Source organism: Oncorhynchus keta, chromosome 29 (assembly GCF_023373465.1).
Source record: "Oncorhynchus keta strain PuntledgeMale-10-30-2019 chromosome 29, Oket_V2, whole genome shotgun sequence".
Classification (NCBI taxonomy): Eukaryota; Metazoa; Chordata; class Actinopteri; order Salmoniformes; family Salmonidae; genus Oncorhynchus; species Oncorhynchus keta.
This window is the reverse complement of record NC_068449.1, coordinates 42,254,487-42,282,318: the sequence shown is the minus strand read 5'-3', so window position 1 is coordinate 42,282,318 and position 27,832 is coordinate 42,254,487. Positions and strand designations below refer to the sequence as shown.

Here is a 27,832-nt window from a genome sequence, read left to right as displayed (position 1 = left end):
CCTGCCAAAGTGATGCTGCCCAGGGACGACCACGAATCCAGGATGCGCTGCTCCACGGCCGTCAGCCGGTTGGCGTCCAGCATGAGGGCCTTGAGGTTGGGCACGCTCTCGAAGACGTGCGGCTCGATGTATGCGATCTCATTGGCCGATAGGTCGATCTTCTCCAGGAAGGGCCAGGTCCAGTCCAGGGTGCTGACCACAACGGTAGCTCGGTTGTTGCGCATGTAGAGCGTGCGCAGTGAGATGAGGCGGGGGAAGTGGGCCAGGTTGACTTTGACCAGCTCATTGTGCTCCAGGTGCAGCTCGGTGAGCTTGAAGAGCCCGGCGAAGGAGTTCCGCGCCAGGCTCTGAAGCTGGTTGTAGCCCAGGTCCAGGAACTGCATGCTCCGGCAGTCCTGGAAGATCCTCACTGGGACAAACTTGAGGGCGTTGTAGCGCAAATGCAAATTGGTTAGCTTCCTCAGGCCGTGGAACAGGTCGGGTTCCAGCGCCTGCAGCCTGTTGTATGATAGGTCCAGGATGCGTAGGTTGGGGAGGGGCCTGAAAGTGCCATTGGGCAGGCTCTCGATATGGTTGGTGCTCAGGTCGAGTTCCTTGACTCGGCGCAGCCTGTCAAAGGTGCCCTCCTCCACCACGTCGATGTTGTTATGATCCAAGTAGAGCCAGGTGAGCTGCGACAGGCCAGCGAAGTGGCCCTCGCGCAACTCTGTGAGGTTGTTCTCGCGCATGGACAGGCCCAGGGCGCTGCTCAGGTTGCGTGGAACGTCGGTGAGATTGAGCCCCTCGCAGTAGAGCAGCTTGCTGTCGCAGCGGCATAACCGTGGGCAGACGCCCTCCACCGAGGGGACCATTTTGAGCATGATGCCCAGCGAGCACCACAGCAACAGTATCAACCCAGGGGGCTTCCTCAGGGGCCACTTTAGGTACAAACCAATTAGAAGGAAATCCATCAGCCTGAAAATCCTTTGATAGATCCTCAGAGAAAATGTCCATTGGAATCGTTCCGGTATTATTCTGTCATGGTTCACATCGTAATTTGTAAACTCTCCCCGGCAGGAAACCAGCTCTCGTACTTTTTTTGTATTCCCTTTCTTGTAGTGAATTGTGTTGTGCGTGTGTCTTTTTCCCCAAGGTATTTACTTATAGAAAGGAGGAGGAATCCAGTGTGGGGGGAAAAAAGAAAAGAACAGGGTCGAGGGATAAAGGGCAAGTCACTTTGCTCATGTTAGATATCAGAGGGCAAGAGGCGAGCAGAGGGGGGTAAAAAAATGCTTTCTTCGTCGAGCGATCGCATATGAAAGGAATCCTACTCACCCCTATCCAGAGACGGACAACCCCTATTCAGCGACTCCCTTTGTGCCCGCACTAATTATGTACGAATCTAAAAAAGGACCCCAGTGTGGTACAAATTTGCCACCCCCCCCTCGTCCTTTTCAGCCAGGACACCAGATCCTGGCAGGCTTACAATGTCTTAGTTCTCCTCGAGTGAAAGAAGCCAGAAAAGACCCAAGGAATCCAAGTGGATGCTTGTTAGGAAGTGCAAGTTCCCTGCTCGGCTGCATGCATGAGTGCCGTGCCTCCTCGCTCTCTCTCGCTCTCTCGCCCTCCTGCTCCTCTGCAGTCACTGCTACTGCGATGATCCCGGAGAAAAACCAAGCCAACCAAGAAAGGAGAGGAAAAAATGACTCAAAACTCTTTTTCTTCTTCTTAACCCCTCTCGATAAAGACTGGTGGCCGATCTGTCAACACAAATTACCGTCCGTCACTTGAAGTGATCACTGACCTGCACGGCTTAAATCCAGTCAGCTCTGTCATTATTATTTCAGTGAGCGACCGGCGCGCTTCAGAAAGAATGTATTGGAAGGATAACGATGGGTAATGCCAGGGTCTCTCTCCTTCTCTTATCTCTCTCTCTGTTCCCCCCTTTGATTTCCGTCCTTTCTTTTTAGTATCCTTCTTTCAGATCCCCACTTATCTCCTGTGAGAAGCCCCTTGACTCCTGCGTCCTCCTGTCTTTTGGGTTCTGTTCATATCCACTTGTGTTGTTAGTGGTGTTTTCCCCTGGTCGGTTGGAGAGATTTTGTTGGTTGAGGCTGGACAGCTGAGAGGCTGAGGAGGCTGCTAGTAGGGAGGCAGAGGCGGTGTGTGACAGGGATGGAGAGGAGAGGCAGGGCACTCTTCACTTCGATCCCTCGCTTGCAGCAGACTAGTGTACTGGCAGAGCATGCAGAGGCACCGTCTGTTCACTGAGTGTCGTAAGCCTCTCACAATTCAGACTGGCCCCACACTCTCTCTCTCTCGGGCTTGTTCGTTCACTCACTCTCTCTCTCTCTCTCTCTCCCCTCTGCCTTCCTCTATCTCTCTCTTACTCTCTCGCTCAATTTTGTTCAGTGTTTGAAATGTTTCCATATTCAAAAGGGGCCGGGCTTAAAAACTGGGGCTTTATTGAAGCACAGAACCTCTCTCTCTCTCTCTCTCTCTCTCTCTCTCTCTCTCTCTCTCTCTCTCTCTGTCTGTCTCTCTTTCTCTCTCTCTCTCTGTCTCTCTCTCTGTCTCTCTCTCTCTCTTTCTCTCTCTCTCTGTCTGTCTCTCTTTCTCTCTCTCTCTCTGTCTCTCTCTCTGTCTCTCTCTCTCTCTTTCTCTCTCTTCTCTCTCTCTCTCTCTCTCTCTCTCTCTCTCTCTCTCTCTCTCTCTCTCTCTCTCTCTCTCTGTCTGTCTGTCTCTCTTTCTCTCTCTCTGTCTGTCTCTTTCTCTCTCTCTCTCTCTCTCTCTTTCTCTCTCTCTCTGTCTGTCTCTCTTTCTCTCTCTCTCTCTGTCTCTCTCTCTGTCTCTCTCTCTCTCTCTCTCTCTCTCTCTCTCTCTCTCTCTCTCTCTCTCTCTCTCTCTCTCTCTCTCTCTCTCTCTCTCTCTCTCTCTCTCTCTCTCTCTCTCTGTCTGTCTCTTTCTCTCTCTCTCTCTGTCTCTCTCTCTGTCTCTCTCTCTCTCTTTCTCTCTCTCTCTGTCTGTCTCTCTTTCTCTCTCTCTCTCTGTCTCTCTCTCTGTCTCTCTCTCTCTCTTCTCTCTCTCTCTCTCTCTCTCTCTCTCTCTCTCTCTCTCTCTCTCTCTCTCTCTCTCTCTCTCTCTCTCTCTCTCTCTCTCTCTCTCTCTCTCTCTCTCTCTCTCTCTCTCTCTCTCTCTCTCTCTCTCTCTCTCTCTCTCTCCTCACTCACCCTCCCTCCCTGTAATGAATTGAAACAAGCCATCTACAATATCTGATTCTTCTCTTCTTGTAGAATCCAGTCTCCCTCATTATTGCAGGCTAATATTCCACTAATGATTGAAAGGGTGTTCTATGTGCGTTCTATCCCTCCAGCTGGGAAATGTTCCAAACTCTTGGCTGAACCGATGGGGCTGATGCTGCATAATTACATAACAATACAGATGTCATAATAATAATAATAATAATAATATTCATGATTTGTGATCGAACCAATGTTATTGTATGCCGTGATTATACACACTTTTTGACACATTTAATGGTAAATGACTCAGCTCACTTTATTGGGCCTCATCTGAATATGGTGTACAGAGCCTTTGGAAAGTATTCAGACTCCTTGATTTTTGTTCACATTTTGTTACCTTACAGCCTTATTCTAAAATGGATTAAATAAACAAAATCCTCAGAAATCTATACACAATACCCCATAATGACGAAGGGAAAACAGGTTTGTAGAATTTAAATGTATTAGAAGTTAAAAACAGAAATACCTTAAGTATTCACCCTTTGCTATGAGACTCAAAATTGAGCACATGTGCATCCTGTTTCCATTGATCATCTTTGAGATGTTTCTACAACTTGATTGGAGTCCACGTGGAGTAAATTCAATTAATTTGACATGATTTGGAAAGGCACACACTTGTCTATATAAGGTCCCACAGTTGACAGTGCATGTCAGAGCAAAAACCAAGCCATGAGGTCGAAGGAATTGTCTGAGACAGAATTGTGTTGAGGCAAAGATCTGGTGAAGGGCACCAAAACATTTCTGCAGCATTGAAGGACCACAAGACAACAGTGGCTTCCATCCTTCTTAAATGGAATATGTTTGGAACCACCAGGACTCTTCCTATAGCTGGACAAACTGAGCAATCGGGGGAGAAGGGCCTTGGTCAGGGAGCTAACCAAAAACCCGATGGTCACTCTGACAGAGCTCTAGAGTTCCTCTGTGGACATAGGACAACCATCTCTGCAGCACTCCATCAACCAGGCCTTTATGGTAGAGTGGCCAGATGACAGCCCGCTTTGAGTTTTCCAAAAGGCACCAAAAGACTATCAGTCCATGAGAAACAAGATTATCTGGTCTGATGGTAGCAAGATTGAACTCTTTGGTCTGAATGCCAAGCCTCACCTCTGGAGGAAACCTTGCACCATCCCTGTGATGAGCATCGTTGTGGCAGCATCATGCTGTGGGGATCTTTGTCAGTGGCAGGGACTGGGAGACTAGTCAGGATCGAGGCAAAGATGAACAGAGCAAAGTACAGAGAGATCCTTGATGAAAACCTCAGACTGGGGTCCTGACTCATCTGAACAATAACCTTAACAGGACAACGACCCTAAGCACACAGCCAAGAAAACGCAGGAGTGGCTTCGGGACAAGTCTCTGGATGTCCTTGAGTGGCCCAGCCAGAGTCCAGACTGGAACCCGATCAAACTTCTCTGGAGAGACCTGAAAGTAGCTGTGCAGCATCGCTCCACATCCAACATGACAGAGCTTGAGAAGATCTGCAGAAAGGAAAGGGAGAAACTCCCCAAATACAGGTGTGCCAAGCTTGTAGTGTCATACTCAAGTAGACTCAAGGCTGTAATATCTGCCAAAGATGCTGTCACATCTACTTCCGCTCCTCCTCTCTGGCCCTAGTTATCGCTAGTTGTCTCATCATTACGCACACCTGCCACCATCGTTATGTGCACCTGCACCTCATGACACTCACCTGGACTCCATCACCTTCCTGATTGCCTCCCCTATATCTGTCACTCCCTTTGGTTCTTTCCCCAGGCGTTATTGACTCTCTTGCTTTTTCATGCCTGTACGCTTTTCATGTTTCTTGTTTTGTACTATGTTCTATTTATTTTTACATTTGCAGTCCCTTCACTTGCTTCCCGACTCCCAGCGTACACGTTACAGGTGCAGAGAGCATTGGGTCAGTAACTGAAAGGTTGCCCTGCTATGGATGCTTTTGTTTTTAGGGACCAAACCGACCAGAAATGTATGCTTAAAATGGCAGTTGGTCGAAACATTTTTTTTCTTCCTTTTTTCTTTTAATGAACAGAAGTGCAATGACCGTAGTATGGTTCCCAAATGTCATGGGGGTTTGCCGACTCTACGATTCACGCACTATGATTAAGCTCCTTGCATTCATATATCCTAGCTTTTATTTCCTTGTCCATTGAACGGAAAAGAGTCAAACCAAACTAGATCAAGTACATCGGCATTTGGTAACACGTAATGCTGCCTGCCTGGTCTCTTTTTCACGGTTGTTTGAGGACCCGGCTGTCCAGTGCGAATACAGATTTGATCTGTTGCCACTTAGAGACGGACAGTGTTACATAATATATTCCTCTCAGAGAGGTCCCCACGCTCCCAGCTCCCAGGGTTCCCTGGTTCACGGACCCCGCCCGTCTCTCCCAACGCTTGTCATCTCACTCCTGTTCATTTCAAATGACAATGAGCTGTGACGAATCTGATGATTCGGTCCTTTACATGACGCAAACATGCCATGCCGCTCTCCCTCCCTCTCCCCCATCCCTCCTTTCTGACAGCAGACATAACTTTCACATCATGACTCCTTGCTAAGGTGTTCTGCTGTGGATTTAGTCAGGAAGTCAAAAGTGCCACGTCGGCCCTGGCTCATCTGGTAATTGGCGTGTCGGTCTGTCTACTATTCCAGGGCCCGTATTCATAAAGTGTTTAATAGAGTGGTGATCGAGGATCATTTTTGCCTTTTGTATCATAATGAAGATGATTATATGGACAGGGGGGACCTGATCCTAGATCTGCACTCCTACTCTGAAACCCTTAATGAATATGTGTCTAAGGAAAGCCATCAACAGCTCCAAAGACCTGGGGTTTACTAGCGACAGTTAAAGGATGGTTAGACGGCGACAGAGATCCTACTCTCACCTGTGCTTTACCTCCACGGTCACTCATTTCTCATTCATAATTAAGTAGCCAATCTAACTGAAATTCATGACGGACATATTAACACTGCAGCTATTGCAACTAACGTTCAACCATTCTGAAGGAGCAGGGCTGCTTTGAGCTCTGAATGCCACAGACTTATCTTGAGTACTCGTTAGTGATGCTCCAACGAAACATGTCCCTTTCACCTTCTTGTGGTTTAGTGTTTTGCTGTTTTCACGCCTTCAGAAGGCTGCCCCTGCAAAGCTTCCACAGTGGGAAGAGACATAAAAATGCACCGTGAGGGGAGAAATAAAACTGTGGGACGTGGACGACGTCTCCCAGTCAGACATATCTCGTTCCTGCCCCTCTACCTCAGCCTGCCTCTCGTCAGCCCCGTAATGGATGGATTGCTACACCAACTAATGAGTTGGCAGCACCATAATGACTTAACACAGCAGACAGGAGATAGGTGTACCGGGGTCATCCGTTTTAAACTATTTAAGAGATTGTGGCTGTGGAGAGGGCAGACACGTGCGCGCGCGAGCATGCATGCACACATACCCACGCACAAACGCACTCCTATTAACGATGGGCGGTAGGTGCAGGTAGGAATCTCGACTCGTCTGAACAATAACCTTAATTTGTTCCTTCAAAACCACGTCATTGCTGCTTCTGGTAGGTTGGAGTAGACTAGAGGGAGGATAGCAGCATTTGGGAAACTAGGGCATTACCTTTCCCTCCCCTTCTATTTTGATTCATGAACATTCAAAGAAACCAAGATGATTTTTCGTGTTATTTCGGAAAAGGGGGACATTTCGACTGGGGGGAAACAATTGTGTGGAGAGAACATGGCATGCTTCTTTCGCTGAGGAGACTTCCGCATCCCCGGGAAAACGAGACTGAAATGACAGAACGCCGTCTGTGAGCCCAGAGATTAAAAAGCAGAACATATTAAAACATCTCGAGTGAAATCGCCATCTTCGTGGAACTAATGTGTGGGCGACTCAACTTTGGAGAGCGGGAGAGAGAGAGACTTTGCATGCCGTGATTCACTCCTCTCTCCTTTCTTTCCTTCCATTCTGAAAAGTGCTGTCACGCTATCAGTGTAGCCCAGAGCAGCCCAGAGCGGATCGTCATGGTGCAGAGAGGCCTACTCATCCTCCTGTGAATGCCTACCCATGGGCGGCCAGGGAAGGTCAACATTTGGCTACACTGTGCATCTGGGGGACGTAGACATGTCCGTGACAAGAGCCCCTTCGCCCCGTTTAAAGATAATGTCTTTTGAAGGCATGTGAATATGTGAGCACAAGCACAAAATGTCCTCGAGCAGATGTTTTTTAGTACAAGCTAATCGCTGAACTGTCAACATTGACAGATATATTCAGTTTATGTTGCCCATGCTGGAATTCATCCCATAACCCTGATGTGCTCTGACCAGGCTCTGACCCTCTGAACCGCTGGTAACGTGTCAGGTGTGTTGTTTGCACTGTTGCGCTCAACTACAGCAGCTATGCATTCTGAAAGAGGCTCTCTTCTCCATACATGAAATCCATCTTCATTGTCCTTCTGTTTTCTGTTAGTAGGTATAACTTGTGCCCATCGCTAGGCTAAATCAATGAAAACCAAGCAAGGCAGTTACTGAGGAAGTGGAATTAGCTATTTAATAACTTAGCACTTATTGTTAATTAAACGTAGATTGTGTTTGTGTTGTTTAAGTTGGTTATGCTTAATCAACATCCTATTATATTCCCTTCATGCTTTCTGCTGTATTGGCAATTTGAACTACAGTATGCGAACACAAGGGATTTACTAAGGATGCTGGCTGGTCAGCAAACATCTCACTTGCGTAATTTATTGCACAAATACTGAGCTCTGACGCTATTGCACTCACCAGCCTACCAGCCATAAAACCTTGCAGCTTTAATGTTTCATTCTTGACACCCACAGTTTACATGCACCTTGGCCAAATACATTTAAACTCAGTTTTTCACAATTCCTGACATTTAATCCTAGTAAAAATTCTCTGTCTTAGGTCAGTTAGGATCACAACTTAATGTTAAGAATGTGAAATGTCAGAATAATAGGTGAGAGAATTATTTATTTCAGCTTGTATTTCTTTCATCACATTCCCAGTGGGTCAGAAGTTTACATACACTCAATTAGTATTTGGTAGCATTGCCTTTAAATTGTTTAACTTGGGTCAAATGTTACGGGTAGCCTTCCACAAGCTTCCCACAATAAGTTGGGTGAATTTTGGCCCATTCCTCCTGATAGAGCAGGTTTGTAGGCCTCCTTGCTCACACACGTTCTTTCAGTTCTGCCCACAAATGTTCTATGGGATTGAGGTCAGGGCTTTGTGATGGCAACTCCAATACCTTGACTTTGTTGTTCTTAAGCCATTTTGCCACAACTTTAGAAGTATGCTTGGGGTCATTGTCCATTTGAAAGACCCATTTGTGACCAAGCTTTAACTTTAACTTCCAAGCTTTAACTTTTTTTGTTTCATCAGACCAGAGGACATTTCTCCAAGAAGTATGATCTTTGCCCCATGTGCAGTTGCAAACCGTAGTCTGGCTTTTTTATGGCAGTTTTGGAGCAGTGGCTTCTCCCTTGCTGAGTGGCCTTTCAGGTTATGTCGATATAGGACTCGTTTTACTGTGGATGTAGATAATTTTGTACCTGTTTCCTCCAGCATCTTCACAAGGTCCTTTGCTGTTGTTCTGGGATTGATTTTCACTTTTCACACACCAAAGTACTTTCATCTCTAGGAGACAGAACGCATCTCCTTCCTGAGCGGTATGACGGCTGCGTGGTCCCATGGTGTTTATACTTGCATACTATTGTTTGTACAGATGAACATGGTACCTTCAGGCATTTGGAAATTGCTCCCAATGATGAACCAGACTTGTGAAGGTCTACAATTTATTTTCTGAGGTCTTGGCTAATTTATTTTAATTTTCCCATGATGTCAAGCAAAGAAGGCACTGAGTTTGAAAGTAGGCCTTGAAATGCAGCCACAGGTACACCTCCAATTGACTCAAGTGATGTCAATTAGCCTAACAGAAGCTTCTAAAGCCATGACATCATTTTCTGGAATTTTCCAAGCTGTTTAAAGGCACAGTGAACTTAGTGTATGTAAGCGTCTGACCCACTGGATTTGTGATACAGTCAATTATAAGTGAAATAATCGGTCTGTAAACAATTGTTGGGTAGATGACTTGTGTCACGCACAAAGTAGATGTCCTAACCAACTTGCCCGGAACTGTAGTTTGTTAATTAACAAGAAATGTGTGGAGTGGTTGAAAGACGAGTTTTAATGACCCCGACCTAAGTGGATGTAAACTTCCCACTTCAACTGTAGCTCGATAGATGGGAGTTCATTCCTTACCAAGAGTGAAGATGAGAATCAAAAATCAAAATGGCCACCACTGCCTGGCATTGTAGCGGCTAGAGCTCGACAGATCCTCTGTGGTCAAATGGACTAGACACCAGACACTCACTATAGACAGTAGCCTATCATACCTGGTTCAACACCCATCAATAACTCTGGATTAATGGCTATCGGCTCTAATCTCATAAATCCTCATCATACGTCACACCTGGACATGGCTACTAGATGTACTCATAGCCAACGTATTCCCATTTGGCAATACGTTGGCTACTCTTCTCACTACACTACCACCAAGGCTTCGTCTCAAATGACACCCTACTGCACTATCTAGAGAATGGGTGGTCTGGTTACAAGCAGTGACCTATGTTGGGAATAGGGTGCTTGGCCCAAAAGTAGTGAAGAGAGTAGGGTGGCCTTTTAAACACGTTGCCCTTTGGTTATGCACCGTACACTACTTTGGTAAGGCTGTTTTTGATAGTAGAAGAATGTTATTATCCATTGCCTCATTTATCCTTAGTCACCTTGGCTCTGCCGAGCCATAGCAATGCTGAATTATTAAGTACCTCTCCAAGAATTACAGGCGTTATGCAATGGTGGTGGTTTCGGGTTAATCATTCTCTCCGCAAGCTAATTACACTTGAGCTAGAGGAGAGATCAGCGTTTAAGCTTTGTTTACAGCTACGTCTGAATGCCTTTGTCCTTTGCCTTTCTTCGAGTCCCCTGATGAACACAACACCCCCTATCGACTTTGTCTTGTCTGGTGTATCTTGTTTGAAAAGTAAATTGGTTGGCTGTCTCAGATTTGTTTCTGCTGTAAAAGCATGTTGCCATGTTCCTGGCCAATGTCAGATTTTGAATGGTTCCAGAGCCACAACCCCCCCGCATGGATAGCTAGCTGCTCGTAGCTCTTTCCTCGTGGTTGACAGCCTCTTGACTGGGGTCTGAGTAGGGTCAACAAATAGCAGCATTAGATGCATCCTGTTCTTTTTGTCCCGCCTCTTTTTCCTCACTATTTCCTCACTACCCAATGGGTAGAAGTGTGACTTCTTATTGATTCTTGCCCTTGGCAGTAAACCATTTCCAGTGAGTCATTTCTTGTCCGAGGCCACAGCTGGCTCAGGCTGGCTCTCGAGTCCCACCGACCCAAAAGGTTCTACAGCCAAGGCTGCCTTCTTCTGTATCTCGGTCCACGCGTAAAGGGAGGTGCAATTTGGTGTGTGTGTGTGTGTGTGTGTATGCTTGTGTCTTATAATACTCAGTACATTCGTACTCAGTAAGGGATCACTTGACTCCACCTGTTCTTCTGTTAGTGTCACTGTCTGAAGAGGTCTGCTATCAGTGGAAATCTATGAAACTACCCTATCCTCTCTACTTTTACTCCACTGTGTGTAGCACACTATAAAAGGAATCGGGTGTCATTTGAGACCTAGGGTCATCCCTTTTCTTTGATAGGATTTATTCATGTCAGCATTGTTATGCGAGCCTCTAACTGTTCAGTGCAAGTGTTGCCATTTATTAGCTTAGAGCAGAGGTATTTTTCAGCTGGGACCAGAAATTGCCAGCAATTCGGGCGACCCCACCCCACCCTAATGGAAACTTCTAATGGCAACATTAAACTCATTACATTTTCATCTCTCTTCTCAAAATTAAGAGAACCAATACATATATTTCCAAAAACATGAATCTGTACTCTTAATTTTTGGTTCCCAAATGTGGCATTGAGGGATACGATGCCATTTGTGCCATCAGATCTGCTTGCTGTGACTTTTCATTAGTAAAAACAGTATTGACAGTGAACTTGTCCTCGTGGCAGTAGCTCTTACATGGCGGTGGAAGAGTTTTGTCCTCAACGCTCTAGTCAACCCAACGAAGCATGTCTGTCGAATACACATCTCCCAATTATACTCCCCCAATTATACTCCCCCAATTATACTCCCTCAATTATACTCCCTCAATTATACTCCCTCAATTATACTCCCCCAATTATACTCCCTCAATTATACTCCCTCAATTATACTCCCTCAATTATACTCCCCCAATTATACTCCCTCAATTATACTCCCCCAATTATACTCCCTCAATTATACTCCCTCAATTATACTCCCTCAATTATACTCCCCCAATTATACTCCCTCAATTATACTCCCTCAATTATACTCCCCCAATTATACTCCCTCAATTATACTCCCTCAATTATACTCCCTCAATTATACTCCCTCAATTATACTCCCCCAATTATACTCCCTCAATTATACTCCCTCAATTATACTCCCTCAATTATACTCCCCCAATTATACTCCCTCAATTATACTCCCTCAATTATACTCCCCCAATTATACTCCCTCAATTATACTCCCCCAATTATACTCCCTCAATTATACTCCCTCAATTATACTCCCTCAATTATACTCCCCCAATTATACTCCCTCAATTATACTCCCTCAATTATACTCCCCCAATTATACTCCCTCAATTATACTCCCCCAATTATACTCCCCCAATTATACTCCCTCAATTATACTCCCTCAATTATACTCCCCCAATTATACTCCCTCAATTATACTCCCCCAATTATACTCCCCCAATTATACTCCCCCAATTATGTTCTTTCCAGTGTGATGGAAGGTGGCAATTGTCAGTGGGACAATGTATTTGAGAAACATTTGAAATCCCTTATCTGGAAAAGTGTGGACTAGACAAACTATCGAAGTTGTAGAAATTGTATGTAGATGGGCTTCACACACGTTCACACGCACGCATGCACTCACGCACTCACGCACACACACACACACACACACACACACACACACACACACACACACACACACACACACACACACACACACACACACACACACACACACACACACACACACACACACACACACTCACGCTCAATGATTAACACGACACATCATTAAAGCGACACACACAGGCATGATTCCCATGCATATCCCCCTCTTCCCATCCTCCCTTCACTTAGTCACTTAGTCCACCCACACTGTCCTCCCTGTTTGTCTCTCATTCTGCCTCTGCCTTGTCAGCATCACATTTCGTTGATAGAGGGGTCTGCCTCGGCCTGTCTCGTCATCAGATTGAGTTGACAGAAGGTTCGCCAGAGACTCGTAATTAACAGTCTCCTGATTACAGATCCATTATTTAAATCCACTATTGGATCAGAGGGAGTTCGGCTTCCTGACGCGCCTCGACAAAACAGGCCAGATGATGATGGCTAATTGGCCCTCTGCTGAGATAATGTGGACAGGCAGGAGAAGGACGGGTGGGGAAGGGGGTCAGTGGCACAGAGCTACCCAGAAAGAGGCTGCAGTATGCGGGGAGAGGGGGGGGGGCTGCAATGGAGGATAACCTCCAGCAGATGGCAATTCCATTCACAGCTCCCAGTTATAGGCTACAGTTGGTCAGCTCTGGGCTGGATGGGTGAGGGGTTTTTACCGCTTGTTGTAGGCCCTCCTTTGGTTGCTTATTGTGAAATATGAGGATTTGTAAGATTTTAATAACATTTTCTTATTGGATAACAAAAACACCGGGAACGCGGGAGCCTCTGCGGCAACCAGAGCATGTCACGACAGGAACAAGCCTGTCGCCGCAGGTCAACACCTCCCGGTTCACCATCCATGATAACAAAGACCAATACTGTTTCCCCTCTGCAGATCAATACAGTTTATTCAATCCATGACGCATTGATGCATTCATGATGCAGGAAATGACTAAGATGACAAGATTTGTTTTGTCAGTAGCCTAATTAGCAACAGTGAAAGGCCATGATTAAGTCATTATTGAGGGTAACTTGTGTTTAAAAAGCCCATGTGAGATACCACAAGTTCTGGGGGCCCCGTGCACCTGTCATTAAATGTAATATATCGATTTGACAGTAACCCTCCAAAGAGTCATTCATCAACCTTTTACATTTCCATATCTACGAGGAAGCTAAAGTGTTTGTTACTTGGGTTCAGTGAGTAAGGGGATATCGCCGAAAACAAATGCCGTAGTCAAGGCTACAACGGCACCAGCGTAATGAGTGGAGTTAACTCAGGTGTTCAAAAGCTCATGTCAGACCGAGAGCCTAATGCTTCCTTAGGTAGTTCTTTATGAGTTTTAGTTTAGAAAACAATTTCTCCAGAAGCGACAGTTATATAGATGGTAAAAAAATATTAGCATGATTGCTGTAGCAACATCAGGGAAACTGTGCAGAAGGGTGTGGTACTTCAAACACAGCAGCTCTGAAACGTCTTTAATTGAGCCATCTCATTCTCCTCAATTGCCGGCTCCAACGCGTTATGGAAAGAGAGGAAGTGTATAGGAAGCACTGGGGACAGGCCGTCTGGAGAATGGACACCCAATCAATTGGCAGACACGAACAGACGATCATCTTTAGTGGTTTGCGATGTTGTGCATACCGGTGAACTGGTGTTTGAGTTGTGTGGTTGCAATGTCAACAGTCCTTTTATCTCGAGTGTATATCGGCACGCATCATTCGAGACTTAGTTTAAATTGTGTGCAGTGCAATGGACACATAAGGCACAAAAATGTCTCAGCAATACTCCGTATCGAAAATAGTCGGGCCTGCAACCTGGACCCACAGGCCGCGGGGGAAACATTGGCACACAAAAATGCTGTGCGACGCGTCGTATACTGTAGCTACTATGGGCGTCTACGTTGTTAGGCTATAGCAATAGCAACTAAATATGGTATATAGCTATAGATAGTAGGCTACGCTGCATAATAAAGCAATCTCCGGGGGGCCCGAACTCCGGGGGTACTGAGTTACACCAGTGGAGGGGAAGCCCATGTGTTATTTTGTGTGGGTCTGTGGCTGTTCTCTTTTCAGTGTCTTGTGGTCTAGCATCCTAAATGTGGATGTTCTATTTGTTTTATGCAAATGTCTTCCTGTTTGCAAGTGTGTGTGTGTGTGTATGTGTCCCTTTGTCTGTGTATGTGTGTGAGTCAGTGTATATGAATGAATGTGTCCCTCTGCTTGTTGTGAGTGTCTGCGTGTGTCTGCATCCCAGCGACGCGCTCGGCTATAATAGCACCGGCATCAGAAAACCCCCCACATCAAACACTGTGTTTGCATCCAAAGGCACCTTATTCCCTATATAATGCACTACTTTTGGCTGGGAATAGGGTGCCATTTGGGACGCAGTCTGTGCTGCTGTCCTTGGTGCCTCGCGCCAGTCGACCAAGGGGAACTTTGGTCTGCCTGTCAGATGAGTGAGACTACCCCTCTCACCACCTTCCCACCCCCCACTGTGTGAGTAGCCAGGCACACCTTTCTTTTTGGACCACCCTCTCCCCTCAGTCTGTGCTCCTCCTTGCGTACCTCTTTGAAAGCTTTGATGGCCCAGTTCGCCCAGAAAAGAGGGAGGAAGAGCATTGCACTCTCTGCCACCCAAAATGTACCCCCCCAGTCACCTGCCCAACTCCAACCATTCCATGCCTGCCAGAGCTCCGCTCATTTACATTTTAGCAGACACTCCTATCCAGAGCAACTAGGGTTAAGTGCCTTGCTCAAGGGCACATAGATGTCTCACCTAGTTGGCTCTAGATTCAAACTAGTGATCTTTCAGTTACTGGCTCAATGTTCTTAACCGCTAGGCTACCTGCCTTTCTCAGCAAATGATCTGGGCCCGTATTCATAAAACTTCTCAGAGTAGGCATGCTATGATCAGTTTTGTCCTCTAAATCATAACGGGTAAGACTACAAGGACAGCGAGACCTGATCCTAGACCCAGCACAGTTCATAAAAAAACACTATATCAATAAGGGCCCTGGTTTATCTCTCTTCCGGTATGCGTCTTACATTGTTCAATGCGAACACAGACGGTCAAACAGACGATGCAAACTGTAATCTATGCTCCTTTGCTCCCCTGACTTTCATTTGACATGTTGACAGTGTTTTGACCCTAAGGCCTCTATCAGGTCTTGCGTTGTTCACGTCGCAGGCCGCACGCGACATGTACGTGTACCGTGTGTACTGTGCTCTGGCTGTGTGGCTCTTGTGTCCCCAGGCTCACCGTTGGCAAGGAGAGCTGGCCATTGTGTCTTGGCTTTCAGGGGTTAATAATGCCATTGGTCTGTGTGTGCGTGTGTGTGTGTGTGTGTGTGTGTGTGTGTGTGCAAAGAGCACATATGGAGCTGATGACCTGCTCCCCTGTGACATTGGCTTCAGACCTACTGCTCTCTTTACAGTACTATAGAGTAGTATAGACACAACCCTGCACTCCTGTGTATGTGTGTGTGATTGTGTGTATGTGTGCATGTGTGTGTGAGTGTGTGTATGTGTGTGTGATTGTGTGGCGGTGGAAGCGTGAAGAGTGTATTGCCGTATATAGGCCCAAAGTCCAGCATAGCTTGTTAGGCTACAGCGCTGTCATTAGTGCTGTAATGGCCTGGAAACATAGCAATAGGCTGGGAACAAGACGATATAGTTGTGCATGTGTTGGGGTTCACTGCCCAACAGGTACACACACACGCACAGTGGTCCCGAGTGACTCAGTTCAAAGAGCATGATGTTAGCAATGGCAGGATCGTCGGTTTGACTCCCGCTGGAGCCACCTTTATGGAGAATGTATGAATGCGCTACTGCATTTTGCGTTGGATGATTGGCATACATTTAAGCAAAATAGTATTGCTATTATATTATTATATCATGGTTGACGTGTTGTGGTTCACTTCCCAACAGGTACAGAATAAAATATACAGGGTTTTAAAGGAGCATTTAGCTACTACAGTAGCTCAAAATGACTAGTTCTTTGTCAAATACAAGGCAGAGTGAATTATATTTTTATAGATACAGCTGAAGGTCGAGATTGAAAATGTTCGCTCCATGGAAATGTCAATGAGAGCACGAACACTTCCCCCTTATTAATGTGTCAGCCAATGACGGTGTAGCACACATGGCGTCGATTTGCCTCCACAACAATGTCGTTTCTCACCGAGTTGAGGCAATAATTTTGTCACACTCGTACTCCTGTATGTCTGGGGTTTTTTTTTTTCGTTTTTTTTTGGAATGGGCTTGCCCGTTGTCAGGGCAACGGCTTGGCGTGAAGGTCACGGGAAAAGGGAAGGCTGTCTTTCTTGACCCCTTTCATCCGTTTAATATTCATCTCATTTTGAATGTGTTAAAAGCCTCGGGTGTGTGAGATATAGTTTGCCTCTGGGTGCCAAGGAATTTTGTTTTTGTCTTTGAAGTCGTTTCTTTTTATGTTATTTTTTTTTCTCCCCCCACCATGAATCATTCAGTCCGAGTCACACTTCATTCGAGAGTCTCGTCATGTCATGGAAAATCAACAGGAACAGCAAAGGGGACACTGGGGAAAAGAGCACTGTTTGATGATAGCTGCTGTTGCGGAAGAAACAGATTCAAATTGCAGTGTTTTTCAACTTCAGTCGCTTTACATAGAGGGCATTCGAGGGATGAGTATAGATCAAAAATGTGATTGGCACTTGATAAAATGACACTGACAACAGCCAAACGGTGACATATGGCACTTGAGATATGTTAGAGAAGACAGAGAGAGAAAGTGGTGGATAGAGAGATTCCTTTAGATTTTCCAACACTTGTATGTTTTTCAATTATGTGCTTTGTGTTGATTTGTAAATACTTATTAGAGCGTCAGAGAGAGAGAGAGAGAGAGAGAGAGAGAGAGAGAGAGAGAGAGAGAGAGAGAGAGAGATCCTATTAATTTCGATGATTTTATTTCATAAATGTATTTATTAATACAGTTATGTTATGCTATGTTTCAGCCTTATTCTAAAATGGTTTAAATAAAAAATTAAAATCCTCAGCAATCTACTCACAATACCCCATATTGACAAAGTGAAAACAGGTTTTTAGAAATTTTACCAAATGTATTTAAAATAGAAAACAGAAATACCTTATTTACATAAGTATTCAGACCCTTTGCTATGAGACTCAAAATCAATGTTTCCATTGATTATATAACTTGTTTGGAGTCCACATGTGGTAAATTCAATTGATTGGACATGATTTGGAAAGGCACACAACTGCTTATAAAAGGTCCCACAGTTGGCAGTGCATGTCACAGCAAAAACCAAGCCATGAGGTCGAAGGAATTGTCTGTTGAGCTCTGAGACAGGATTGTGTCGAGCCACAGATCTGGGGAAGGGTACCAACACATTTCTGCAGTATTGAAGGTCCCCAAGAACACAGTGGCCTCCATCCTTCTTAAATGGAAGAAGTTTGGCACCACCAAGACACTTCTTAGAGCAGAACGATCGGGGAGAAGGACTTTAGTCAGTAGGGTTACAAAGAACCTGATGGTCACTCTGATATAGCTCTAGAGTTCCTCTGTGGAGATGGGACAACTTTCCAGATGGACAATAATCTCAAAACCACTCCACCAACCAGGCCTGTATGGTACAGTGGCCAGACGGAAGTGACTCTTCAGTAAAAGAAAAGATTTTGCTAAAAGGCACCTAAAGACTCTCAGACCATGAGAAACAAGATTATCTGGTCTGATGTAACCAAGATTTAACATGTTGACCTGAATGCCAAGCATCATGTCTAGAGGAAACCTGGCGCCATCCCTATGGTGGTGCATAGTGGTAGCAGCATTATGCTGTGGGGATGCTTTTCAGCGGCAGGGACTGGGAGACTAGTCAGAATTGAGGCAAAGATGAACAGAGCAAAGTACAGAGAGATCCTGGATGAAAACCTGGTCCAGAGAACTCAGGACCTCAGACTGGGGTGAAGGTTCACCTTCCAACAGGACAACGACCCTAAACGCACAGGCATGACAAAGCAGGAGTGTCTACGGGACAAGTCTCTGAATGTCCTTGAGTGGCCCAGCCAGAGCTTGTACTTGAACCTGATCGAACATCTCTGGAGGGACCTGAAAATAGCTGTGCAGCGATGCTCCACATCCAACCTGACAGAGCTTAAGAGGATCTTCAGAGAAGAGTGGGAGAAACCCATAAAACAGATGTCCCAAGCTTGTAGCGTCTCACCCAAGAAGACTCGATACTGTCGTCACTGCCAAAGGTGCTTCAACAAAGTATTGAGTAAAGGGTATGGATACCTATGTAAATGTAATATTTCTGTTTTTTTTTAACTAATTAGCCAACATATCTAAAAACTTGTTTCGGCCATTGTGTGTAGATTTATGAGGAATCCCCCAAAAAATGAAATACATTTTAGAATAAGGCTGTAATGTAACAAAATGTGAAAAAGTATACTTTCCGAAAGCACTGTGTCTAGAAATGCACTGGTTTACACAATACTTTATATTTATATTTGATGAGCTATTTGATCAACATGTTCCTTTACCGTAGCGGATAGTTTTTAGACATGTTGCTAGGATCCTAATGTTCTAATATGTACTTATATGGAGGTAACAGCAAAACGAAGAAGAATACTGGTAATTCCTGGGCTTCGAGCACAGACAATGTCAGAGCTTGAGTCCATGTCAGAGTCGACTGTAATGCTCTTGCCAATTTTCATCTCCGTCAGGAGCATGAAACATCTTTTATAAAATGATTATAATGGGATGCGTACCAATGATACCATGTTGCAGGGGTGGATGTAATGTCATGATATCGATTTGCCATTGTCCAAAACCACTGTATTATCCCATTGTCCCATGCTTAACCATGCTTAATAAATGCTACGCAGTTGGTAAAACTGGGCAAAACCGCAACCCGTTGGGATTTGTTCAAGCAGTTTTGCCGCCAGGTAAGAGTTTGACATATTAGTTCATAAAGACACAGTAAATAGAAAAATCCCCGTTATAGTCCATTGAGTAAAAACCACGCTGCTTTCCTTGGGCCTGTCTGATTTGGCACCCATCAGCAGAAGGTAAATTCCCTCTGACAAGACCAAATAAATCCTCAGCCCCATGCTTCTTCTCTTTTCCGCTTCCCTCTGCAGGCACACACACACTTTCCTTTTCTGGTGCCAAACAATGACAAGTGGAGCGTATTTTCACGTTATTTTCCTTGTTGCTGTTTACCTCGGCTCTGTTTAATATTCAGAATTAAGCATCCTCCTCTACCATTTAGAGGCAAATCAATGGTGAGCAACAAAATTAGCTCGGAATTAGCTCTGCCAATGCTATGCTGTCTTCTTTCTCTTTCTCTCTCTCTCTCTCTCTCTGCTGCAATCTGAAATATTAGCAATACCATTTTTGAAAGTTAGCGATTGTGTTAGTGGTGAAGCATAGCATAGCTCCAGCTGTCAATTCAGCAATATTGGAAGCAGTAATGTGGTGTATATGAAAGTGTTAGTTAGCATTAGCGCTAACATTTGCGAATAACATACCAGCTTCAACAGCAGGATTAGCAATGGTCTGTGCTCGTACACAATACTTCTCAGCAGAGCCTCACCTCTATCAGGGCCCAGTCTTTCACTCCTTCCATTTCGGGTGGGGGCCCTGGATAATTAAGACTGTACTGTATCTTCCAGAGTGAAGCCCTGACCCTGTCAGACCCTCATGAAGTGTAACGGGCACAGGAGGCATCCCTGGGGCAACCCTGACTACTTCGCAGTAGGTTCCTCGTAGGGCTCTGCCATGCTGGTCGGAGGCCTGCCTTCTCCAGCTGTTTTCCAGGCTGTAGCAGCTGGTGCTGCTGGCCAGGCCAACATGGGACCTGCTGATGATCTCATCATCCTCCGACAGTGTGTGTACATCAGCAAGATACAGTATTTGGGTAGTACTCAATGTTATCAAGGGATTTAACTTCTGGAAAAGCTTTGTAGACATCCTTGTAGCACCACTGTTATGTGTACTTTATGGAGGAAAGTGCAGTCCTTTTTAGGTGACACATTATTGATGATATTCTTTGCTGGTGAAGCGGCGCTTTGTGAAAAGTTGGTTGAAGGCTAACACGTCACACGTTTGATTATTCATACAATAGACGTCGAGTGAAGGCTGTTAAAGGAGAAAGTGTGATGCAGGCTTTTATCGACTTTCCTCAGAATCCGAGTGGTTGTCTCTCAATTTTTGAGGCTGGATTGTTTTTTTGTCTGCAGCCAAGAGCCTGTTTTCTTTTAAAAATGAAAACGTCATTGTGTTTACGGGAAAAGCCATATTCCTGTCCGATGAAGTCCACACAGTATATTGCATGTAACAGACACTTCCATGACCTACAGCATGGTCAGGTGTGTGTGCGCGTGTGTGTGTGCGTGTTTTTTTTATTTCACCTTTATTTAAACCAGGTAGGCAAGTTGAGAAAAAGTTCTCATTTACAATTGCGACCTAGTGTGCATGCATACCGTACTCGTAGAAAACAACATGTTGATTCACCCTACTTGTAGAGAAAGGACAATGTCATCGTCCTCTCTTTCATGTTGACGAAATGGTCTACACGCTTTTTTTTTTTTTTTCCTCGGGTACCTTGCTAAAATGCTTCCTCGCTAGCCTAACTTCTTCTCATGGGCAATGATTAGCTACCTAGTTAACGTTAGCCTTCTACATCTAGCTACATATTGAACTTCTATCCTCTCAGGTCAAGGGATACAACATATGCATTTATGGTTGGATCAGAATCAACGTTATAATCATTGGCCAGTATAGATAATTAAGTATAACCACGATTCCAAATCCCTATCTCCATACATGGCTAATTTAGGAAAGGGACAATTTTAGCTAGCTAGTTAGCCACCAGAGGACAACAACACAACGGAATGCAATAATTCAAGTTGTTTCTGTCAATGACATTTTGCTCTCGATGGGATGTGATTGAAGCCAAATCAAAACTGGCTTCCCTTGACACTTTTTCTGGTGCGCCAGTACCATTCACAGACGAGCTCACTCAGTTTAGCTCAATGCGATTGTTTTATACTTTTTTAAAATTAATGCTCGCTGGCTGCCCTTGCATTTAATGCTACAGGCAGCAACAATGTCATACTCTTTTTGACCAGACAGCATCAGATAGATGGCTTATACATACAGAGACATGGTGCTGTTTCGGTCGCTCGGATCATTTCTCCATTAAAATACATTGCATGCAATCTCCATAGACAAACATTGGCAGTCAAATGGCCTTACTGAAGAGCTCAGTGACTTTCAACGTGGCACCGTCATAGGATGCCAGGATCTTTCCATATGATCTTTCCAACAGGTCAGTTCGTCGAATTTATGTCCTGCTAGAGCTGCCCCGGGCATATAAGTGCTGTTATTGTGAAGTGGAAACTTCTAGGAGCAACAACAGCTAAACCACAAAGTGTTAGGCCACACAAGCCCACAGAACAGGACCGACGAGTGCTGAAGCACGTAGCGTGTAAAACTCATTTGTCCTCGGTTACAACACTCACTACCGAGTTCCGAACTGCATCTGGAAGCAACGTCAGCATAAGACCTGTTTGTCGGGAGCTTCATGAAATGGGTTTCCATGGCCGAGCAGCCACACAGAAACCTAAGATCACCATGCGCAATGCCAAGCGTCAGCTGGAGTGGTGTAAAGCTCACCGCCATTGGACTCTGAAGCAGTGGAAATTTGTTCTCTGGAGTGATGAATCATTCTTCACCATCTGGCAGTCCGATGTACGAATATAGGTTTGGTGGACGGTAGGAGAATGCTTACCGGCCTGCATGCATATTGCCAACTGTAAAGTTTTGTAAAGGAGGAATAATGGTCTGGGGCTGTTTTTCTAGTTTGGAAATATTAACGCTAGAGCATACAATGACGTTCTAGACGATTCTGTGCTTCCAACTTTGTGGCAACAGTTTGGGTATGGCCCTTTCCTGTTTCAGCATGACAATGCCCCCGTGCACAAAGCGAGGTCCATGCAGAAATGCTTTGTCGAGATCGTGTGGAAGAAATTGACTGGCCTGCACAGAGCCCTGACCTCAACCCCATCAAACACCTTTGCGATGAATTGGAACACTGGCTTTACGCCAGGCCTAACATCAGTGCCTGACCTCGCTAATGCTAACATATTCCAAATCTGTACTGAAACTTGTGTATCAGCGAGAAAGAGAAAGCACGTTTCTTCTTGCTCCGAGAAATGAAAGTTGTATGATTTGGCTGTTGGTTATACATAATTCATCTGCATCCATCTATGAGTTGTTTATTTTTCCTCTTAGAAGAAAAAAGACACGACAATAGCATTAAAGCTGAACGGAAGCAAGTCCTCACAGCAATGTTCCAACATCTAGTGGAAAGCCTTCCCAGAAGAGTGGAGGCTGTTATATCAGCAAAGGGGGGGGGGGAACAACATATGAATGCCCATGATTTTGGATTGAGATGTTCGATGAGCAGGTGTCCACATACATTTGGTTTCGTAGTGTAAATTTAGCCTCTTGTGAATTGAAGGAAAATATGTGGTACATTTTTGAGGGAAGCTTGGCTTCCCTTTGGCATCCATGAATACCCACCACGGGCAGAGTCGTCTTTGAAAGGATATTACTGATATTACTTTCAATAAATAGAACACAAATGGGAAGAAAGAGATTCTCACCTCTCCTCTCTCTTACCTTCACACGACAAACACACCACCCGCCATTTACACACGATCAAAAGTCGGGACGTTTTTTCAATATCCACATTTTTCCCCAGTCCATGTCAGGCCTTTTGAGAGGGAACGGCGTGGCAGCACTAGTTGCCCTCTGTGAGTTCCATGGAAATAGAAGGATGAACTTGTTAGCACACGAGTGTGTGCGTTCAAACATGCACCGGGACAACCTCCAGAGTAGTTTCGCAAAACCAGAGCGGACCAGTCTGATCGTGGCTTACACAGACACCGAGTTAAAAAACATACCAAACGGGGTCCAGAGAACATTTCCACTTGGTGAGAAGTGGATTGCGAAAGACTGCAAATATGTTTGGAGAAAAATGAGAAACAGGCAGAAGAGTGTGATAGTGTGATATCAATTCCCCCTCCGGGGCCCTAGCTGGTGCCAATTTGCTCAGTTTTAATCCTGGCTGTGGCCTGGCTGTGCAGTATCACTTAGACTGGGGGTCACCATTACTCGACCTGTGGGGAGGTGGGGAGGCAGACCAGGAGACAGTGAGCAATGTGTCAACAGGCACTGCCATGGAGAGGGAAAGTGAGTGGGATTGGGGTGGGTAGGGTTACAGACACACACCCTCCTGACCCACAGCAGTTGTGTGTGTGTGTGTGTGTGTGTGTGTGTGTGTGTGTGTGTGTGTGTGTGTGTGTGTGTGTGTGTGTGTGTGTGTGTGTGTGTGTGTGTGTGTGTGTGTGTGTGTGTGTGTGTGTGGTCAAAGGTAGTGCACTATAGTGGCCTCTGTAATTATTGGGACAGTGAAGCATTTTTAAATCTGTTGGCTCTTAAATCCAACAATGACTATGAGGCTGAAGTGCAGACAGTCAGCTTTAATTTGAGGGTATTATCATTTATATCAGCTGAACCGTTTAGAAATTACAGCAATTTTTGATCATAGTCCCCTCCCATTTTAGGGGACCAAAAGTGTTTTGACAAATCCACTTGTACAGTATGTGTATTCAAGTAGTAAAAAGTTAAGTAGTTGGTCCCATATGCATAGCACGCAATAATGACTACATCAAGCTTGTGACTCGACATACTTGTTGGATGCATTTGCGGTTTATTTTGGTTGTTTTTCAGATTATTTTGTGCCCAATTAATGATAAATAATGTATTGTGTAATTCTGGAGTAATTTGTATTGTAAAGAAGAATATAATATGTTTCTGAACACTTCTACATGAATGTCGACGCTACCATGATTACGGATAATCCTGAATGAATCGTGAATAATGATGAGTGAGAAAGTTACGCAAATATCACACCCCAAGACATGCTAACCTCTCACCATTACAATAACATGGGAGGCTAGCATTTTATATCATTCCTCCGAGACATGCTAACGTCTCACCATTAAAATAACAAGGGAGGTTAGCATTTTATATCATACCTCCGAGACATGCTAACGTCTCACCATTAAAATAACAAGGGAGGTTAGCATTTTTGGGGGTATGATATTTGTGCCTAACTGTTTCACTGCCCAGGTTTGGTCTGTGTCTGACTGGGGCTGCAGAAGTTGCTGTCTATCTGGTCTGCATCCCACTCACGCTCCATAGGTACACAGTAAGCGATGCAGGGGTTTCACAGGGAAAACAGCACATTTCTTAGCAAGCTCCGGGCAGACGTACAGATGTGAAGTCATACGCACTCATACGTGGGCAAGCGTGCACACACACACGCACGCACACACACACACACACACACAGCTTAGCAGCACTGTTTACTGAGATTCAACCACTTTGGTGCCGTAGGGAAAATAAAGAGAGGTGTTAATGGGAGAAAGTCATACATGTTTCGTACTGCTGCTGCTTGTTACTAATCACAATGTGTTCATGAGAACGGCTTGTTGTTCTTCTTCCTGTTTATTTCTGTGTTTGTCGGTCATGCGGTGCTGGTGCTACGGACCCCCCTCCACACCGGAGAGCCAGAAATAGCCCCTTGTTGTGTTTGATAAATAGGCGTCTACTGGCCCTTCGGTGAAACAGTGTGCGTCAGTGATGTTGGGACTTTCCCTCTCTCTCTCTTCCGTGTTTTCCTCCCTCATTTTTTCTCCTTCTCTCTCCCTCACTGCTGAGAGGAGTGTCACCTCCCCCTCTCGCCTCTCTCTCTCTCTCTCTCTCTCTCTCTCTCTCTCTCTCTCTCTCTCTCTCTCTCTCTCTCTCTCTCTCTCTCTCTCTCTCTCTCAGGTCTCCAACCCACTCTGCCTCTCGCTTCTCTCTCTCTCTCTCTCTCTCTCTCTTTCTCTCTTTCTCTCTCTCTCTCTCTCTCTCACCCTCTCTGGTCTCCAACCCACTCTGCCTCTCGCACACGCCCTCTCTCTCTCCACTCCCTCCTTTCCCTCCTGAACCACTTGCCATTCGGAGCATGCAGACTGCAGGCAGCGCCGGAGCTCTTGTCTCGCTGCCTCTCCTGCAGTGGGAATTGGAGGGGGTTTGTGTCAGCCTGATAGCCAGCCCTCACCCCCTCAACGCCTTCCTCCTTCTCCTCCTCCTCGTCCTTCTCCCTCCCTCCGTACTGCAGACCTTGGCCCTCAGCCCAACACACTTAATATTATCTCTTTGTTTCCCCTCCGACCCTCTTTTGCCTTCTATTTTTAAACCTTTGCAGCCTGTTGCATTATGTCTGTTCAGCCCAGGTGTCACGCCCTGGTCAAAGTATTTTGTGTTTATCTTCATTTATTTGGTCAGGCCAGGGTGTGGCATATTCTTTGGTTGTTTCGTGGGTGATTGTCCTTCGTGTCTTTGTTCCTTGTTCTGTGTGTATGTGCACCAGTATGAGGCTGTTTCGGTTTTCATTACGTTTATTGTTTTGTAGTTTTTGTATTTAGATTCGTGTTACGTTTGTTCATTAAACATGGATCGCAATCTACACACTGCATTTTGGTCCGACTCTCCTTCACACCTAGAAAACCGTTACACAATCACCCACCACAAACGGACCAAGCAGCGTGTCAACAGGCAGGAGCCACAGGAGAAGCAACAAAGGCAGCAACAGCGGCGCAATGAGGATTGGACATGGGACGATATATTGGATGGCAAGGGTTGCTACACATGGGAGGAGATCCTGGCGGGAAGGGATCGCTTTCCATGGGAACAGGTGGAGGCACTTAGGAGAGCAGAGGCAGCCGGAGAGAGGAGCCGGCGATACGAGGGAACACGGTTGGCAAGGAAGCCTGGGAGTCAGCCCCAAAAATTTATTGGGGGGGGGCTCACATGGAGTATGGCTACGCCAGGTAGGAGACCTGCGCAAACTTCCTGTGCTTACCGGGGGGCTAGAGAGACCGGGCAGGCACCGTGTTATGCAGTGGTGCGCACGGTGTCCCCAGTGCGGGTGCATAGCCCGGTGCGGTATATTCCAGCTCCTCGTATCGGCCGGGCTAGAGTGGGCATCGAGCCAGGTAAGGTTGGGCAGGCTCTGTGCTCAAGAGCTCCAGTGCGCCTGCACGGTCTGGTCTATTCAGTACCACATCCACACCCCAGCCCTCCGGTGGCAGCTCCCCGCACCAGGCTTCCTGTGCGTGTCCTCGGTCCAGTACCACCAGTACCAGCACCACACATCAGGCCTACAGTGCGCCTCGCGCTGTCGGAGCCTTTCTCCTCTCCTGCGCTGCCGGAGTCTCCCGCCTGTTCAGCGCAGCCAGAGCCTTCCTCCTCTACAACGCTGCCGGAGTCTCCCGCCTGTTCAGCGCAGCCAGAGCCTTTCTCCTCTCCTGCGCTGCCGGAGTCTCCTGCCTGTTCAGCGCAGCTAGAGCCTATCTCCTCTCCTGCGCTGCCGGAGTCTCCCACCTGTTCAGCGCAGCCAGAGCTGCCAGCCTGCATGGAGCAGCCAGAGCTGCCAGCCTGCATGGAGCAGCCAGAGCTGCCAGCCTGCATGGAGCAGCCAGAGCTGCCAGCCTGCATGGAGCAGTCAGAGCTGTCAGTCTACATGGAGCAGCCAGAGCTGCCAGCCTGCATGGAGCAGCAGCCAGAGCTGTCAGTCTGCATGGAGCAGCCAGAGATGTCAGTCTGCATGGAGCAGCCAGAGCTGTCAGTCTGCATGAAGCGCCAGTCTGCATGAAGCAGCCAGAGCTGTCAGTCTGCATGAAGCAGCCAGAGCTGTCAGCCTGCATGGAGCAGCCAGAGCTGTCAGTCTGCATGGAGCAGCCAGAGCTGTCAGTCTGCATGGAGCAGCCAGAGCTGTCAGTCTGCAAGGAGCTCAGTCTGCAGTCAGTCTGCAAGGAGCTGTCAGTCTGCATGGAGCAGCCAGAGCTGTCAGTCTGCATGGAGCAGCCAGAGCTGTCAGTCTGCATGGAGCAGCCAGAGCTGTCAGTCTGCATGGAGCAGCCAGAGCTGTCAGTCTGCAAGGAGCTGTCAGTCTGCAAGGAGCTGTCAGTCTGCATGGAGCCGCCAGAGCTGCCAGTCTGTATGAAGCCGCCAGAGCTGTCAGCCTACATGGAGCAGCCAGAGCCGCCAGTCAGCGTGGAGCAGCCAGAGCAGCCAGTCAGCATGGAGCAGCCAGATCTTTCAGTCTGCCAGGATCCGCCAGTCAGCCAGACTCTTCCAGATCTGCCAGTCAACCAGACTCTTCCAGATCTGCCAGTCAACCAGACTCTTCCAGATCCGCCAGTCAACCAGACTCTTCCAGATCCGCCGGGATCTGCCAGAACTGCCAGTCGGTCAGGATCTGCCAGTCGGCCAGGATCCGCCAGTCAGCCAGGATCCGCCAGTCAGACAGGATCTGCCAGATCCGCCAGTCAGCCAGGATCCGCCAGTCAGCCGGGATCTGCCAGTCAGCCGGGATCTGCCAGTCAGCCAGG

General features: G+C 46.3%; 2 protein-coding genes across 3 annotated transcripts in view; one reads left to right on the top strand and one right to left on the bottom strand.

Moving 5' to 3' along the window:
- The window catches only part of LOC118370747 (leucine-rich repeat transmembrane neuronal protein 1-like), a 4,607-nt gene extending 2,224 nt beyond the window's left edge, over positions 1–2,383 (bottom strand). The window contains exon 1 of the mRNA XM_035755856.2: positions 1–2,383. This exon is cut by the window's left edge and continues 2,224 nt beyond it. Within this exon, the coding sequence (XP_035611749.1) occupies positions 1–950 (950 nt within the window). The 5' untranslated portion in view covers positions 951–2,383.
- LOC118370746 (catenin alpha-2) overlaps positions 1–27,832 on the top strand; it is a 724,633-nt gene that overhangs the window by 497,374 nt on the left and 199,427 nt on the right. The gene's annotated exons all lie outside the window — the stretch shown is intronic.